The sequence below is a fragment of the Sminthopsis crassicaudata genome, chromosome 4 (genome assembly GCF_048593235.1).
Source record: "Sminthopsis crassicaudata isolate SCR6 chromosome 4, ASM4859323v1, whole genome shotgun sequence".
Lineage (NCBI taxonomy): Eukaryota > Metazoa > Chordata > Mammalia > Dasyuromorphia > Dasyuridae > Sminthopsis > Sminthopsis crassicaudata.
Genome location: NC_133620.1, coordinates 258,918,735 through 258,935,022, shown reverse-complemented (window position 1 = coordinate 258,935,022; position 16,288 = coordinate 258,918,735). Strand labels below are relative to the sequence as shown.

Here is a 16,288-nt window from a genome sequence, read left to right as displayed (position 1 = left end):
AAGTATGCCAAATGAATATCAGTGTTGGAGGCAATTTAAAGTATGAAGGTGGTCATGAACTGATTCACAAAGTATCACAATGATAATAACAGGTAATATTTATATAGTTTATAAGATTTGCAAAGTGCTTTACATATGTTATCTAGAGAGAAAGTTATCAAAGCTGCAGGGGGAAAATCTTAGCTTTTATTATTAATAAAAAAGGCACTGATAGAACATCAATAAAATATTTGTGCATGTGTGTGCATTGTGTGTGTATGTGTATCATGGGCATTTATGATATATCTATTCCATACTCCCATTAAAAGGTGAATTTTATGAAAGTAGGATCATATATTTTGCCTTTCTTTTGCTCAGCATTAAGCACAGTGCCTGGCATAGAGCAAAATGCTTTGAAAAATAATACATATGCTTTTTTTTTAAGGCACAAAAATTAGAAGTCTTGAGACACAAAACTGGCTCCTGTTTCTATGATCATCTCTTTCTTTGAATTTCCCAGGAGCCTTCTCATCCTAGAATAATGTCTACATCTGATTGGTCAATTTCTCCCAGTGTCTTCTGATTACTCAGTTCTTCCCAGAACCTTCATTTTAAGAAATGACCAGATCAGCCTTCTTTTTTCATTCCTCCTGACTTCCTGAACTTCTTCTGCAGATCTCTACCCCTAATCTCATATTCTGTCTTTCTTTTTACTTGTATTTACATTCCCCAAGCTTAGCACAGTATCCTCACACATAATAAGCACTTAATAATTGCTTGTTGACTAGTTAACTTGAGAAAAATAACAAAAACAGCTTTTCAGACATAACATGGAAAGGTACAAATACATGGGATAAGTTAAAATAGCATTATGACCAATCTATGAAATTGTCTGTTCTTTTTCTTTTCATAGCTATACTACATAGTATAAATCCTTGATTATCCTGAATTATCAATTAAGCATGATTTTTAAAGTTTACTTTCAGTTATCTAGGGCCATGTCCAATAATCCTAATCTATATTTGTCCACTGGACCCAGATGGTTCTGGAGGGGGAAATGAGGCAGGTGACATTACACAGCTTAAATTCACTTCACTTGCATGTCATGGCCCCCTGTCATCATGGTACTCTTTGAGAATGAAGGACAAAGAACTTTTGGTTATTCTCTCTGGTCTTATATCTCCTTATGTATAATATAGTCCAGCTAGTCTCAGTGAATTCTAAGTTCCTTTCCAACTCTACCCGATAACAACAACAGCAACAAAAGGCAAAGTTAAATCCAAAATGATATTTTTGCTTTGTTCTTGGTCATATTTTTGTGCTCAAAAGTCATAGCTATTAATGCATTTAATCACTAAGGTAATAGAGAAATTTGATTGAGAAAAACAAACAAAAAGAAGGAAACAGCCCTTTAGTTTTGGCTATAGGCATTTTCTTTATAGACATTAGTATTTCTCCTAAATGGAATAGCTTTCTATTAAAAACCTAAACTTGGCTTGATCATGCTTTAATATGAAAAGGGTTCAAATGGCTTTCAGAGGGGGATTGCATAGAACTAAATCCAAACAAAGCAGAATTCCCTTAAAATATTTCTATCCAAGTTTCCTCAGCCCAGATGGCTTTAATGGTCAGGCTAAAGGCTCCACCCACACCTTCCACTCCCTCCATGTGTTGGCCCCTGACTGTCACTAATGATACTCAGCTGTTTTGGCTCTTAGTTCCTTCCTGCCTGGCCACCCAACCTCACATCGAGTACAAGGGGAAAGATTTTTAAATGAACCTTTAAAAATGTGATTTCTAAGCTAAAACTCCCAATAAACCTAAAACTTCCAGATTATCTGAGTTTACCAAGAATAGATCAAGCATAATGGAATATCACTCCATCATTAAGAAATTTTATATTTAAAGATAAATATATAATTTGAGAATAAATATTTCTGAATTAGTTGTAATAATACCCATGTTTGTATTATCAACTAATTCTAGTATCTTCTCCATGTAAAAGACAATTCATTAACACTTGAAAATCCAAGAAGGATTTTCACACATTTTGGAGATCCTTTTGTTGGAATTCTCAAGGGAGTATAAATCATTATACAATACTGTCCATCACAAAGAAAAAATAAAACAGGTTACAGCTATCATCAAGGGCATCAGTGATGGTTTTATTCTAGTCTGCAAAATACCTTTAAGGTATGTCCTTTAGAAATTCAGCTAGTTCAAGAGTTCTTCTTGAATTAGAGACCAATGTATAGCTTCAGCTTTGGCCCATGCCTGATCATTGTATATTTTGTTTGTTTGTTTTGATCCTGTAAGGAAATGGATTATATTGAAAAAAAGAAGGGGATATGGAGTCAAAAAACCTAAATTCAAATCCCAGATTTTACACTTATTGTCTATAGAATCTTGATTCATTCATGAACCATTCATCATCTCTTGGCTCCATTTTGAGTCTATATTCCATAAGATATTTTAATGGAGGCACTGAGGAGAGGGGAAGAAACATTTGAGTCCTTTTGTTCTATTATAGCATGCTATGAGTGGAACCTATACAACTAGAGAAATCTTAGAGCCCAAATTAAATAAACTTGGCCAATAGTTTAACTCAGGGGAATCAGAATTCCAACAAGGAAGGGGTGATAACTCAAAACCTCAGGACTAGGATGGTAGTGAGACCAGAGTAAAACTTTTAAGAGCACTTCATATCAAAGTGAGTCCAGGAGATGTTTTCATTGGTGGTTCAGTGGAGCCATTTGATGATGCTTTTAAATGTACTTAATGGCCCATAAAGCTTGTAAATAAGACCAATTTTCAATAGTCTTAATTACTGTGTCTGTATAATGAGTAAGATATCAGATTCCAATTTTCCCCTTCCCTCTCTCTCCTTCCCTCTTCTCAAGATGGTAGGTAGTTTGATATAGTTTATTCATGCACTATGTAAAATGTATCACCATATTAGACATAGCTGTGAAAGAAGAAATAGATCAAAAGGAAAAAAAAACAAAAATAAGATAAGTGAAAAGAATATTCTCCAATAGCATTCAGAGTCCATTTTTTTTTTTCTGGATAAAGATAACATTTTCCTTCCTGAGTCTTTGCATTTTCTTGGATCACTATGTTGCTGAGAAGAGCTGAGTCATTCATGGTTGATCATCACACAGTACTGCTGATGCTATATATGTTGTTTTTCTGGTTCTACTCATTTCACTTTGCATCACTTCATACAAATCTCTGTTTTTTCTGAAATTTGCTTTTTCATCATTTTTTATTGCACAATAGTATCATATTATATTCATATACCACAGCTTGTTAAAGCATTCCCTAGTTGATGGGTATTCTTTCGATTTCCAATTTCTTGCCGTTACAAGGGACTGCTATGATTATTTTCACAGATGTAGTTCCTTTCCCCTTTTAAATAATCTCTTTGGGATACAAACTTAGTATTGATATTTCTGAGTCAAAAAATACACACTTGGTTGTCCTTTGGATATACATCCAAATTACTCTCCAGAATTACTGGATCAATTCACAATTCTACTTTTCCCACATCTCCTCCAACATTTATCATTTTCTTTCTTTTTTTTTTTTTTGTCTTATTAGTCAATATAATAGACGTGAGCTGATAAAGTGACTTAGAGCACTTCTTCAGATACCCATAGCTTGGATCTCTCCATCTGAAAACTCCCTGTTCATATGCTTTGATCATTTATCAGTTGGGGAATGGCTTGTATTCTTATAAATTCAGGTCTCTCTATATTAAAGAAATGAGACATTTCTCACAGACACTTATAAAGATTGTTTTCCAGCTTTCTGTTTTTTTTCTAATAATGGTTGCATATGTTTTATTTGTACAAGTTTTTTGATTATAGTCAAAATAACCTTTTGTAATTTTGTAACTCTATCTTTAGATTAGTCATAAATTCTTCCCCTCTGGGGCAGCTAGGTGGCAAAGTAGATAGAGTACCAGCCTTGAATTCAGGAGGAACCGAGTTCAAATCTCATCTCAGACACTTAACACTTCCTAGCTGTGTGACCCTAGGCAAGTCACTTAACCCCAGTCTCAGGGGAAAAAAAAAAAAAAAAAAAAGGAAAGGAAAAAAAAAGAAATTCTTCCCCTCTTCATAAATCTGTAAATAGGCTATTCCTTGCTTTTCTAGTTGGATTATGGTATCACCCTTTATGTGTAAATACTGCACCCATTTTAACCTTATCTTGATATTTGGTGTCATATATTGATTTATGACTAGCTTGCATCTTATTTGTTTTCCATTTTTTCCAGTAGTTTTTCTCAAATAGTGAGTTTTTCCCTTCAAGCTGGAGTCTTTAGGTTTATAAAAAAAAAAAATAGGTTATTATGGTCATTGATCATTCTTGTGTACCAAATCTATTCCACTGATCCACCACTCTATTTCTTAGCCAGTACGAGATACTTTTGATGATTATTGCTTTATAATATAGTTTGAGTTCCTGGTAGATAACCTTCTTTTGTATTAGTTTTTCATTAATTCCCTTGATATTCTTAGTTTTTTGTTCTTCCAGATGAATTTTGATATTTTTTCTAGTTATCATTTTTGGTAGTGTGATTAGTATGATATTGAATAGGAGGTAAATTACTTTAGGGCAAATTGTTATTTTTGTTATATTAATTTAGCTCTGGTCTTCTCCTTATTAAAGCTTGAATTCCTTCTATTTTACTGAATGGTAATTTTTTTAATTGAAATAATATGCTTAATTTTACCAGGTAGGTAATTCTTATAGGTCTAGTTCCTTTGTCTTCTGGAATATTCTATTCCATGACCCCCAGTCCTTTAATTTTAGAACTGCCATGTAACTATGTTAATCTAATTGTGACTTCCAGATATTTGAATGCTTCTTTTGAGCCATTTGCAGTATTTTTCCTTGACCCAGGAGTTCTGAAATTTGATTATAATATCATTAGAGTTTTTATTTTGGAGTCTTTCCAGAGATGTAGAATCTTTGTCAATGCCTATTTTGCCATTTTGGTTTCAGGTATATTAGCACAGTTCTCCTTGACAATTTCTTGAAAGATGCTAAGTCCTCCTTTTGATTATGGTTTTCAGGAAGCCCAATGATTCTGACAGTTTCTCCTGGATCTATTTTACTGGTCTTTTTTTTTTTTTTTTCATTTTCTTCCATTTTTCTCATTCTTTTGAATTTGCTTGCTTTTGAATTCCACTTGCCCAGTTATCACTTTTAGGATTTTGTTTCCTTTATTAGCTTTTATTATTTCTTCTCCATTTGGTCAGTTGTACTATTTAATGAGTTGTTTTTTTTTTCCCCCAGTGGATTTCCGTGTCTCCTTTGCTATTTGGCCAATTCTACTTTTTAATTGTTTTCCAAGCAGTTGCTTCTTTTATTCATAATCTTCTTGCATCATTTTCATTTCTTTTCCCAATATTTCTTTTACCTTTCTTATAAGATTTTTAAGTTTTGGGTTGTTGTTGTTGTTGTTGTTGTTGTTGTTGTTGTTGTTGTTGTTGTTGTTTTTAGCTCTTCCATGACTTCTTTCTGGGCTTTAGATCTTTTACCATTTATCTTTGGGTGTTTTGACATTTTTGTCCTCTTCTGAATTTGTGTCAGCCATGTCATGATAATTTTGTACAGTCAGGTTCTTTTTTATTGTTTTTTACTCCTCTATCTCTGCCTTTTTCCTTTCTTTTAAATTTGAGTTCTGCTCCTGAGGTAGAAGAAGTACTATCTCGAGCTTTTTGTGGCAGAGGTTATAGGACCTAACTATTCACCTAGTACTGCTGCACTAATGTTACCGTGTGGCCCACAGAGGACTCATATCTAGTGCTGACTGAGTAGAATTGCTGGGAGGTGACTAGCACTGCTGGAAGGTGTAGGTGTTGACAATTTACCTGGTGCTGAGATGGAGTCCTAATATTAGTGATAAGACCCAGTATAATATTTATGTTTCCCTAAGGCTACACTGAAGCATATGGAAGTCTGGTTCTGGAGAATGCCTGTTTGACCAGGGCTACACCAAAGCATGTGGTAATTCCTAGAGTTCAAGTTTGCTGGCTCTTCTGGCTTTGCCAAGGCACATGGGGTTCCTGGTGGTAATGTTTTCTGGCTTCATCACATTGGAGCTCAGGATCTCCTGTTGGTTTGCTGAGGTGGGACTTGTTTCTGGCTCCCTAAGAAGTGTCCTGTCTTGGACAGCATTTCCTCTCCCCTCCTGCCCAAGTAAGAAGGATCCCTACTTCCAATTCTTCAAGTTTCCTATGCCAAACAATTATTTCACCATTTCCTTACCACTTCCACTGCTCTAAGACCTATTTGGGATTCTATTTTATGACTGAAAACATTGTAGAGTAATAGCAGTACACTGTTTACTCTGACATCTTGGCTTCAAGAAGTAGAGTCTACATACTTATTCTTATTGCATAGCTCATTTTCAGATACAAGTTCATTTTCAAATGTATATTTGCTCTTGACAGTGGATGCTTAAAAATGTTCAAGAAGACAAAGGAACTAGACCTATAAGAATTACCTACCTGGTAAAATTAAGCATAATATTTCAATGTTTCTGGATAATTCAATAATTTTATTATGTCATCACTTTAATAATACGATGATCATTTGGTCATCTGTCTCAGAATAAAGACTCATCATGGCAGTGGAGTCATGGTTTATATGCCCTTTTTCAATGACATTCAACTCTGATTGGTTTACAATTAATGAGAAGAGAAGTGACCTTACTCTAACGAGAGGATGCTTATGACATTCTCTTACCCTCGGACTGAAAAATTATCTCCATACCCAGACCACCCCCTGTCTTGAAAAATTTAGACAAAAATGTCTGTCTCTACCTGAGTTTTATTGCATCTATTCACCTCAGAGAGTCTTTGTAAGTTTCAGTGGAGTCAAACAAAGAAGATTAGTTCAGCTTTAGAAACTGAGGTATTGAAATGAAGATAAAGGAAGAAGAGAAATCTGAATCTCCCAAAATCATTGCTTGTTAATCATTTCTTTCAACAGAAAGGACCTATGCAAGATCCTGGACTTTAAAGCAATGGTTAATTTTTAAAATCCCTTAGCTAACCTCAAAATCCTGAGAAGGAAATAACTTTTAAGAGTTGAGTTAATGAAGATACTTCTCCAAAAGATAAAAAAGATGAACTTAATAAATTATCTTTTAATTGCCTGTTTTCAAACTACAAAATATGTCTTAAAACACTGTTTAGGTTTAACTTTTGAAGAAAACTCAATTCAATGAAGTACAATTCAGTTTAGAAAGAGTCAAATTCAAATCCCTTAATATTTGGGTAACTCTGAGCAAGTGATTCATCATCTTAGTGCTTCTTTTTTCATCTATAAATTGAGAAAATTAGACTAAATGATCTCTAATATCTCTCCCAATTCTGACATTTTTGTAATCTTTCAAATTGTAAAAATTTGTTACCAAAATTACATTTTTATAACTAATGTTTATATTGAAGAAAGGAAGAAGAGTAGCATTTTGTGGTTTGTGGGTTCCTTCTTTCTTTTTATGGATGTGCCTGACTAGATTAATATTAAACTCCCATGTTAATCAGAATTCCTTAAGACATAATATGCAAAGGGTTTCCCTCAGAAAGTGTGGTTGGTTGCTTGGACACACATACAAATTTCAGGAAACACTGTACTGAGTTAATAAACTGATAGAAAAAAATTGGAAAAACAGTGTTAGGTTTCAAATTCAGCAGGGAAAAAAAGTTGCAACTTAGCATGACAAAACATTATACTTCAAGTAAGAAAGAAAATATTCATGTTTTCCTTGTGCTTAGAGATAAGATTTCAAGAACATCAATGACTCTTCTCTAGGAAATATTCTGTGTTTGAAACATTTGCCTTCCTTAAAAAGTTATCTAGGCACTCTGGGAGATGACTATGAACCATTACATAGAATCCTGAATCCCCAATCCCTCTATTTTTGTCTGCCTGCATTTTTGATTTCCTTCACAGGCTAATTGTACACTATTTCAAAGTCTGATTCTTTTTGTACAGCAAAATAACCATTTGGACATGTATACATATATTGTATTTAACTTATACTTTAACATATTTAACATATATTGGACTACCTGCCATCTGGGGGAAGGAATAGAGGGAAGGAGGGGAAAAGTTGGAACAAAAGGTTTTGCAATTGTCAATGCTGAAAAATTATCCATGAATATATCTTGTAAATCAAAAGCTATAAAAAAAGAATAAAATCCCAGACATTTAGCACAAGGGTAAATTCTTGTTATTAATCTTTTCTTTTTAATGATGAATTTTGCTATCTCAACATATATGAATACACATACACACACATATACATTGAAGTATAGTTTTGATAAAATCTTAAACATAATTTAAAATACTTCTTTCATACAAGGAAAAAAAAACCTCGTCAAGTATGGAAGTTTTGATGTGTTGTTTCAAAACCTTGTCAAGTATGGAATTTTTGAAGTGTTGTTTCATGCTATAGTGAATTGTAGAGGTAATGCATTTTCCCACAATATTCAAGCTTTAATTATATTCACCTGAAATGTCAATATAATTGACCTATAAGTAAATTTTTTTTTCAGAAAAAAAGTTATCTAGGCCCTAGATCACATAGAGTATCTACTATCAGGGGACCTTTCTTTGAACTTTGTGACTTTCTATGTTCATTTTATGATTTACATTTGATTGTCCTAACAATGTGATCTTAAAAATAACAATGCTTTAAGATAAAATGTTTAAGAGTTGCTCTCTCCCCAACACACATACACACACATATATGTAATATATATAATATATAATATATATATGTAATATATAAATATACACATACACATATATACATTTATTTATTCTGAGAAAATGTCACTTGGAAAAACACAGAGATATCATTCAGAAATCCAATATAATAGTTTGGAAAGAATGGAAGAATCTAAACCATCAGGAGAAAAAAAAATGCAGTGCAATATGTCTCCCTATAAGGACATATTCTTAATGAATTTTCCTGAAATATTTAAAAGATGTTTTCTTTTGCAACTAGCTTGAATTAATATCTTTAGTATGTCAAAATGTACTAATACTTTTCTGCCAGTAAAATACATAGGACAAAAGACTCATTTGTAAATTTAATTTTTCAAAGTAAGTTTTTTCCCTTTTATCATGTATCCCAAAATACATGTCTTTAAAAGCCAAATCAATAAGAAAGAATATTCATGTGATAATAAAATAATTTTAAGCTTGTATTTATCTTACAAATTATCATTTTGATAAAAGAGAAAACCATAGGAATAAATAAAATCATTTTGACTATATCTTATACTAGAATATATCAAGGATCAACAATATTTAGTGGGTGAAATGAAGAAATATGGGGGGAAGGGGAAATGAGAAATAGGAGGTAGAGCATGATACAAGCTAATTTTATAATGAGAGGACTATAGATGACTAAGCTTTCAGTACTCACAGGCTTACCATCTTGACCAGGCTGTCCTGGATAGCCATGATTCCCAGGTTGTCCAGGTTCTCCCTTGAAAGACAAAAGTAAACAAATAAATCATAAAACAGTTATGTCCATTGGTAGGACAAAAAACATAGTATAAGTAATATGCAATAATAACAACCTAATCTCTGTCCCTTAATCTGGCCTTAAAAAATGAACAATAAACCGTGACATATATTTTGGGAAATTAGTGACTACACCAGAGTAGTACTATAACCAGCATTTCAAATGAGAAAGTAACCATTTATTCAATAATTTAAACAAAACAAAACAAAAACAATTAATGTGGAAAAAAAGACTACATATTTTTCTCCAATTCTGGTAAAGATTTTTCTAGGAGCTTAGCTTGGAACATCCTACTAAAACTTATACAGCCTTTGTACTCACTTAATAAGTCCCTAAAAAATTCCTGGAACATATACGAGTGAATTAGAATCAGCTCCCTAGTATGTGGACTATTCTTTTGGATAAGAGATCATTCCCATAAGGTCTAGTTATTATACTTTAACTAAAGATCTAAGCAGGCTAGAAAAGGCTGTGTGAAGCCAGTGTCCTTGTTCCAAAACAATTTTTAGGCCATTGGTTAAAGACCTATGCCATTTTCCTGAAATACAATAGGAAAAGTGAAAAGGGCTCAATTTACTTCAGGGGCACCAAAAAAGATGCTAAATAGTTTTTAAAGTAGAATGCAAGATTCTAAAGAGAATTTAACAGTTGGCAAAAAGAAATCACATTTTAAAATCTGATGCAAAAACAATACTTCAAAATCTAGAAACAAGAGCTATAAAAATGTAAGTAATTTCTACCTGATAGGATATATTTTGGAAATAAAATCTCTTTACCAGAGGGAGAGACGGGACAAGGAAATGAGATACAGAGTCCTTTCCTAGGTTAATGGAAGTGGAAGTAATATAAGTGAATTATTATGCTTTTGAGATGATACTGAGTATGTGAGTGCATGGGTGGGGATGTGGGGGGAGGGTGTGCACCCACACATGCATATATGTCTACGTATAGCTATATTTGTGTTTGTCCATTTGAACTTCCTCCAGTTTTACAAATTAAAATTTCTTAAAAATATAAGGTTTATTTTCCACAATGGTTACCAAGACATAGATGATTCTATGATTATCAGTCAGAGAAACATTCTAATATTTAGGGGGGGAGAGAATTAAATACAACTATTGGGAATGGATAATTTTATAAAGCATGTTAGAGAACTTTCTAGCCTGGGATCTCCCTTCTATTTATTAAGTTACCACACATCTGCCCTTTCTCAGACCACAGGAATTTGTCTAACAGTTCAGAATTCCATGATTCAGCCACCAAAACTCATTTTCCTTCTTTCTTTTTGTCTATCAGTATGTAGCATACCTATACATCTTTGTTGTAAATGCCAAACACACACACACACACACACACACACACACACACACACACACACACCCCTCTTTCAGAAATATCACTAATTGTCTAACAAAGGAGGTTCTCCTTAAAGTTCAAGACATCAAGTTTTGTTAAACTTATAACATTCTAACTTTCCAATTAAATTTTAAAATTCCATAAAACATGAACTCTTTAAATGAAAGATATTTTTAAATAAAATTTCTAAATTCAGTCCAAAAACAAACTAACACATCCCAAAATCATAAACTCAAATCACAGAATTTCAGGTCATCTGACCCAACATATAAACATGCTATTACAAACTTCAGAAAAGATGCCAATATAGAATAAATTGATGCAATGATTTTTCAGTTTTACTTTCATGATAGTATTTGATCTTAGGTTTAACATACTCAGATTTAGATTTTAATTATAAGCAGGGCATGAAAGACATGATGAAAGTTTACACATGGCATTGACATACAAGCTAGAAAAATCAAAATTATATGTTTGGCTAATAGGACAACAGACAATAAAGGGAAGATGTTCCAGTCATGGTGAAATCATGATGCTAGCAATTTAGAAATAGGAAATTAAATTAAACTTGACATTACACATTCTTATTAAATATAATCTGAGCCACTAGATTTGGCATAGGAAGTTTTACTTGCAACACTAAAATTAGTTACAGAGCCTTATTTTGAATCTGATATTTTCATTTTCCAAATTCAACAGCAAATATTACCAAGTAGGAGAAAATGAAAAATAATAACTATTTTGCAAATCATACATCTACCTTGACCAGGTAAATCAATTGGTTAAAACATGATGCTCATGAAGTTCATGGATTCTATTACCAATACAAAAACTGAAAATTCTTGCCCTATTGACAGTGGGGCAATAAAATCATCTTCCTCTTTGAAAGACTGATAATTTAGGCAGATAAAAATTATACAAGACCACATTTAGAATAGTGATGATAGAGAAATGGTACAGCCAACTCTCAAGACTTATTAGTTGTTGATATACATTAAGAAAGAGGGTTTCCTCATTGGCATTTCCCTATAGCAGTGAAAATTATAGATTCATATAAAAATATTTAATTGAAATGAAAGGCATGTGAAGAAAAAAAAAAACAATTTTTCTTTTTTACAATTGCAACACAGAATTCACTCACTTTGGGGCCTTGTAGTCCTGGTTTTCCTGGTGGACATACACAAGGAGCTGGAGTAGAGCCTACATCACTGGGACCATTCAGGCACTATGCAAATCAAAGTAACAAATAAGCAAAGACATAAATTTAAACTTTTCAAACTTTTAAACATGCATTTGAATGACTCATCTTAATGGAATTTCACTGTCACTTTGTTCTTAGGTACTTGGACTACCACAGATGAGAGTATGAACAGGAAATTGGTATGGTAAAACCTTTATTGCCTTTCTTAAATAGTTAATGCAGATCACACAAATTCAGAGACAGGATAAGTGAGAATTTATTAAGTTCTTAAATTATTCCTTCACAATGCATGTATCATATACATTTTTTGATCTTTGACTATTTGCCCTGGCAAATTAGCTTAATTCAATTTGTATCTCTTAATAGACATGACATCTATGGACACTAAAAAATTGCCCAACACAGTATTTTGGGACCCTTCTTCAGGTAGAAAAAATTCAGAAATCACCTAGTGGAGAAAACATACTGACTACTAAGACTGTATCTTCTCTAAAAATGAAATAGATTCCTCTGAATTTGAGCAGAAAGAGAATATTGAATAAGGAATGATAAATAACTTATCTTGACCCCTAAAGCTAGGCTACCACTCAAGACTATTCTAAAGAAGCCTTTTTGTTGAATCAGCTTAGAACATCAAGTTTACTAAATCTGTTTGCAAACAGTATCAGTGAGACTTTTCAGGAATTCTTGTTCAATTCTTCTTTAAGGTCTCAGCTTTTAGCAAAGCTATAGTATAACCTTATTTCAAATTCTTTGTTAGATGCCTTATAATACTGTCACCAGTGTTACACCAGCAATTAAAGTGAAAATAATTTTCATTTACTAGAAGAAAAATTCCATAAGTAAATTCCATTTAAAGCCAATGTAACAGGGAAATGCAGATCAAGATCATTTCATTCAATATGAAAACTTTTGATTCTGTAGTGCAAGACTACATTTATAATAGTTGTTTCTAGCTGATCAATCTACTTACAGTCGTTAGAAAGATATTTAATATTTCCAAAGTGTTCTGTGACACAGTAAGGTAAATAAAATGACTCAGGCTTACCTCTCCATTCTGCAACAAGAACAAAAACAAAATATATAAGTAATCAAATTTTTAATGTAAAATATAATCATTACATTCAATATATATAAATGATCATAATGTTTTATCCTCTGACTTAGGAAAAAGAAGAAATAACATTTATACTTCATGGCTTGGAAAGAACTTTCTTACAACTATCCTGTGAATTAGGTAGTAATATTGACATTTTACAGATGAGAGAATTGAGGTTTATCTGAGTTAAATGACTCAAATCAAACAGCTATTAATTACCAAAGAAATTGAACATGAGTTTTAAGTGCTGAAAGCAATTTAAATATAATCAAATAAATAGCAATATAATAAATTATTATAATCTTTTAAAGGCCTATTTTTTAATCTAAGAAAGCACATGCTATCTAATAATCAAACCACATTTGATATTAAGTATTAACATACTTCTTCCCCTTCCCATAATAAAAGGGATATTCAAACAAGTTACATATTATTAATTATTGAAAGATATATAATTATTATATATCATTATGTTACTTTTTAAATTAAAATTATGCTGTTTAAATTCCTTCAGCTTGCTCCTCCTAAATTTTAGTGAGTTCCTATTTTGGGTTCCTGATTCTGCATAAACATATTGTATGTACTCAAAGAAATCTAATTCAGAAACAACCCCACCCCCAAAAAATTTAAAAATTTAAAATAATCATTCATTGTAAATTGAAAAATACACAATAATTTTCATGATTTAATCATACATTCATAGCTAGGCCTAATATCTTGTACAATAAGTGAGTGTTTTGTTCAGCTGAAGATAATCAAATATTCCTGACATAGAAGTTCAATTATAAAAGGATTATATACCTAGAGCTGGAAGGGATTTAGAGAATATCTATTCTAAATTGACAGTGAGAAAACTGACTACTAGAGAGATAAAAGTAGACAGTAGACAGTAAATCAAAGGCAAAATTTGAACCCAATCCCCAAGTACAGCAATCTATTAACTACATTGTTTTTTGACAAAATATCCTGTGTTTGTTTTTATCTGGTCCAACTTTATTTTTATACACAAATAATCTCAATAAAAATTACTATAATTTTGTTTTGGGTTTTCTTTCTTTCCTTCTATTCCCCATAAAGAAGAACAACTGGTAGGATAGTCTGTGAGAGACTGAAAGCACTTTTAAATAAAGTAGATTAGGTTTTTCTTATAAGTGTTTCCCATCTTAATGAACCGGATTGTTTCTTTGCATTTCTCATCCCATTCAGATAGTATCATATTGTGATTCCCCTTTTGTATAGTAAATCTCAAAACAGTTTTCTTTTACGTGTAACAATTTATATTCATGTCAAAAAAAAATGAACTGCAAAATACACATTAATTGAAGGCTAAATCACCAATCTAATATGTGCTGAAGCAAATGCTTGAAAATGAATTTGTGCTACTTACAAATCCAGGGATTTCACAAGCTGTTTCACGGCTGTTTTGTTCTGGGTCACAGTAGATTCTTAGTTTTTGGACATCAAACTATAACCAGAAATACAATGTGGTAAGTATGGTAAGTAAGAAATACAAATGTGGTAAGAAGGACAAATGACAATTGACTTTGAATATAATGAAAAATGCTAGCATCACAAATTTCAAAGGAATTAGCAATTATTAGAATCTCAGAATCACTGAGTTCAATTAAAAGTAATGTAATAAGCAATGGTAAAATTAGGAAAGCACTCTGATAGTAGTGAGATAATATTATGATGGGGTGAGGAACAAAACAAAACAAAAACCTCAGTTCTACAAAACCCAGATTGTCCATGGTCCTTAAATATCCATACACTTAAAACCCATCCAACTCCAGAGAGGATTTCCTAGGATGGTTCTCCCAGGTATGATTCAGAAACCCAACCTAAGTCCAAAAATTCCAAAATTTTTAATCCCTTCAGGACTCAATGTTTGAAATAGGAATATACAACATTTTTAACAGAGGTAAAGGGCTAAAATGAGAATGCCTCAGACAGCAATTCACTCATTCATAAATAATAGTTTCACCTCTTGTTACTATTGAAATAGTTACTATTAAACACAATACATTGCACAAGAACAGTGTGTGTATTGCATCACTTGCTGCATTTGTATTCTATATCTTGGGGTTTAGAGCTTCACTCCATAGATGGTGAATATCTATATTTTTTAGAAATGGTTTATTATTTTAACCCATGAGGTAAACTCTTGTCCTCCATCTTGACATATCCGACTCATTCATAAACATTGTGTTGGGTTTTGTTTTTATGAATACCTTTAGGTGTAAGCTGAAGCCATACCTGACTATTTATTTTCACATGGCATTTTCATTTTCAAAAAGCTTTTACTTTAAGGTACATCAAATTATATGACCTTTGCTTAACCATGTTCTTTTCCCTATTTTACCTACAGGGAAAAAGCAAACCCAAGAGGAAGAAATCCCCAAATGTCATAGGAAATATTTTTCAAAATTGTTATTCAATTAAAATTGCACATAGTATATGGTACTGCAAATGTCAGCAAACACTTAACAACATGGAATGCAAAATGTGAATAATGGAACTTACCTGAACAGTTTCTTCTTTCCCAGAGTACTTCCCAATTTGGGTTTGGCCACTGACATAAATACCTAAAACTGGATGTAATGGCTTGCTTTTTATTTGCTGATCATCAATATACAAAGTTACATCCTGTTCAGTTACTAAGAGACGGATTTGATGCCAGCCTTCATCAAATAGAATCTACAGAAACAAAAAAATTGTAAGTTTTAAAAATTCAATTTTAAAATGCATGATAAATCAAGAGATAATATAAAATATGTATTTGTAGGTTTATGTTCTACAATCAGAATTCCCTGAATTGGAAGCATGACTAGAGTATTAATTAACTGTTATCATGTCTGGAACTAGGATTCATTGTCTCTATAAATTAAATTAAAACTGGACAAAGAAACATTAGTTCTAATCTAAACTCTGCCACTTAAGAAACTGTAAACTGAGTGGATACCCATCAGTTGGAGAATGGCTGAATAAGTTATGGTATATGAATGTCATGGGATATTATTGTTCTGTAAGAAATAATCAGCAAGATGATTTCAGAGAGGATTGGCGAGACATGAACTGATGATAAGTGAAATGATCA

At 32.3% G+C, this 16,288-nt stretch overlaps 1 protein-coding gene across 1 annotated transcript in view; it reads right to left on the bottom strand.

Moving 5' to 3' along the window:
- The window catches only part of COL21A1 (collagen type XXI alpha 1 chain), a 246,431-nt gene that overhangs the window by 124,613 nt on the left and 105,530 nt on the right, over positions 1–16,288 (bottom strand). The window contains 5 exon segments of the mRNA XM_074310626.1: positions 9,434–9,496; positions 12,033–12,116; positions 13,141–13,149; positions 14,579–14,656; positions 15,715–15,888. Coding sequence (XP_074166727.1) covers positions 9,434–9,496; positions 12,033–12,116; positions 13,141–13,149; positions 14,579–14,656; positions 15,715–15,888 — 408 coding nt within the window.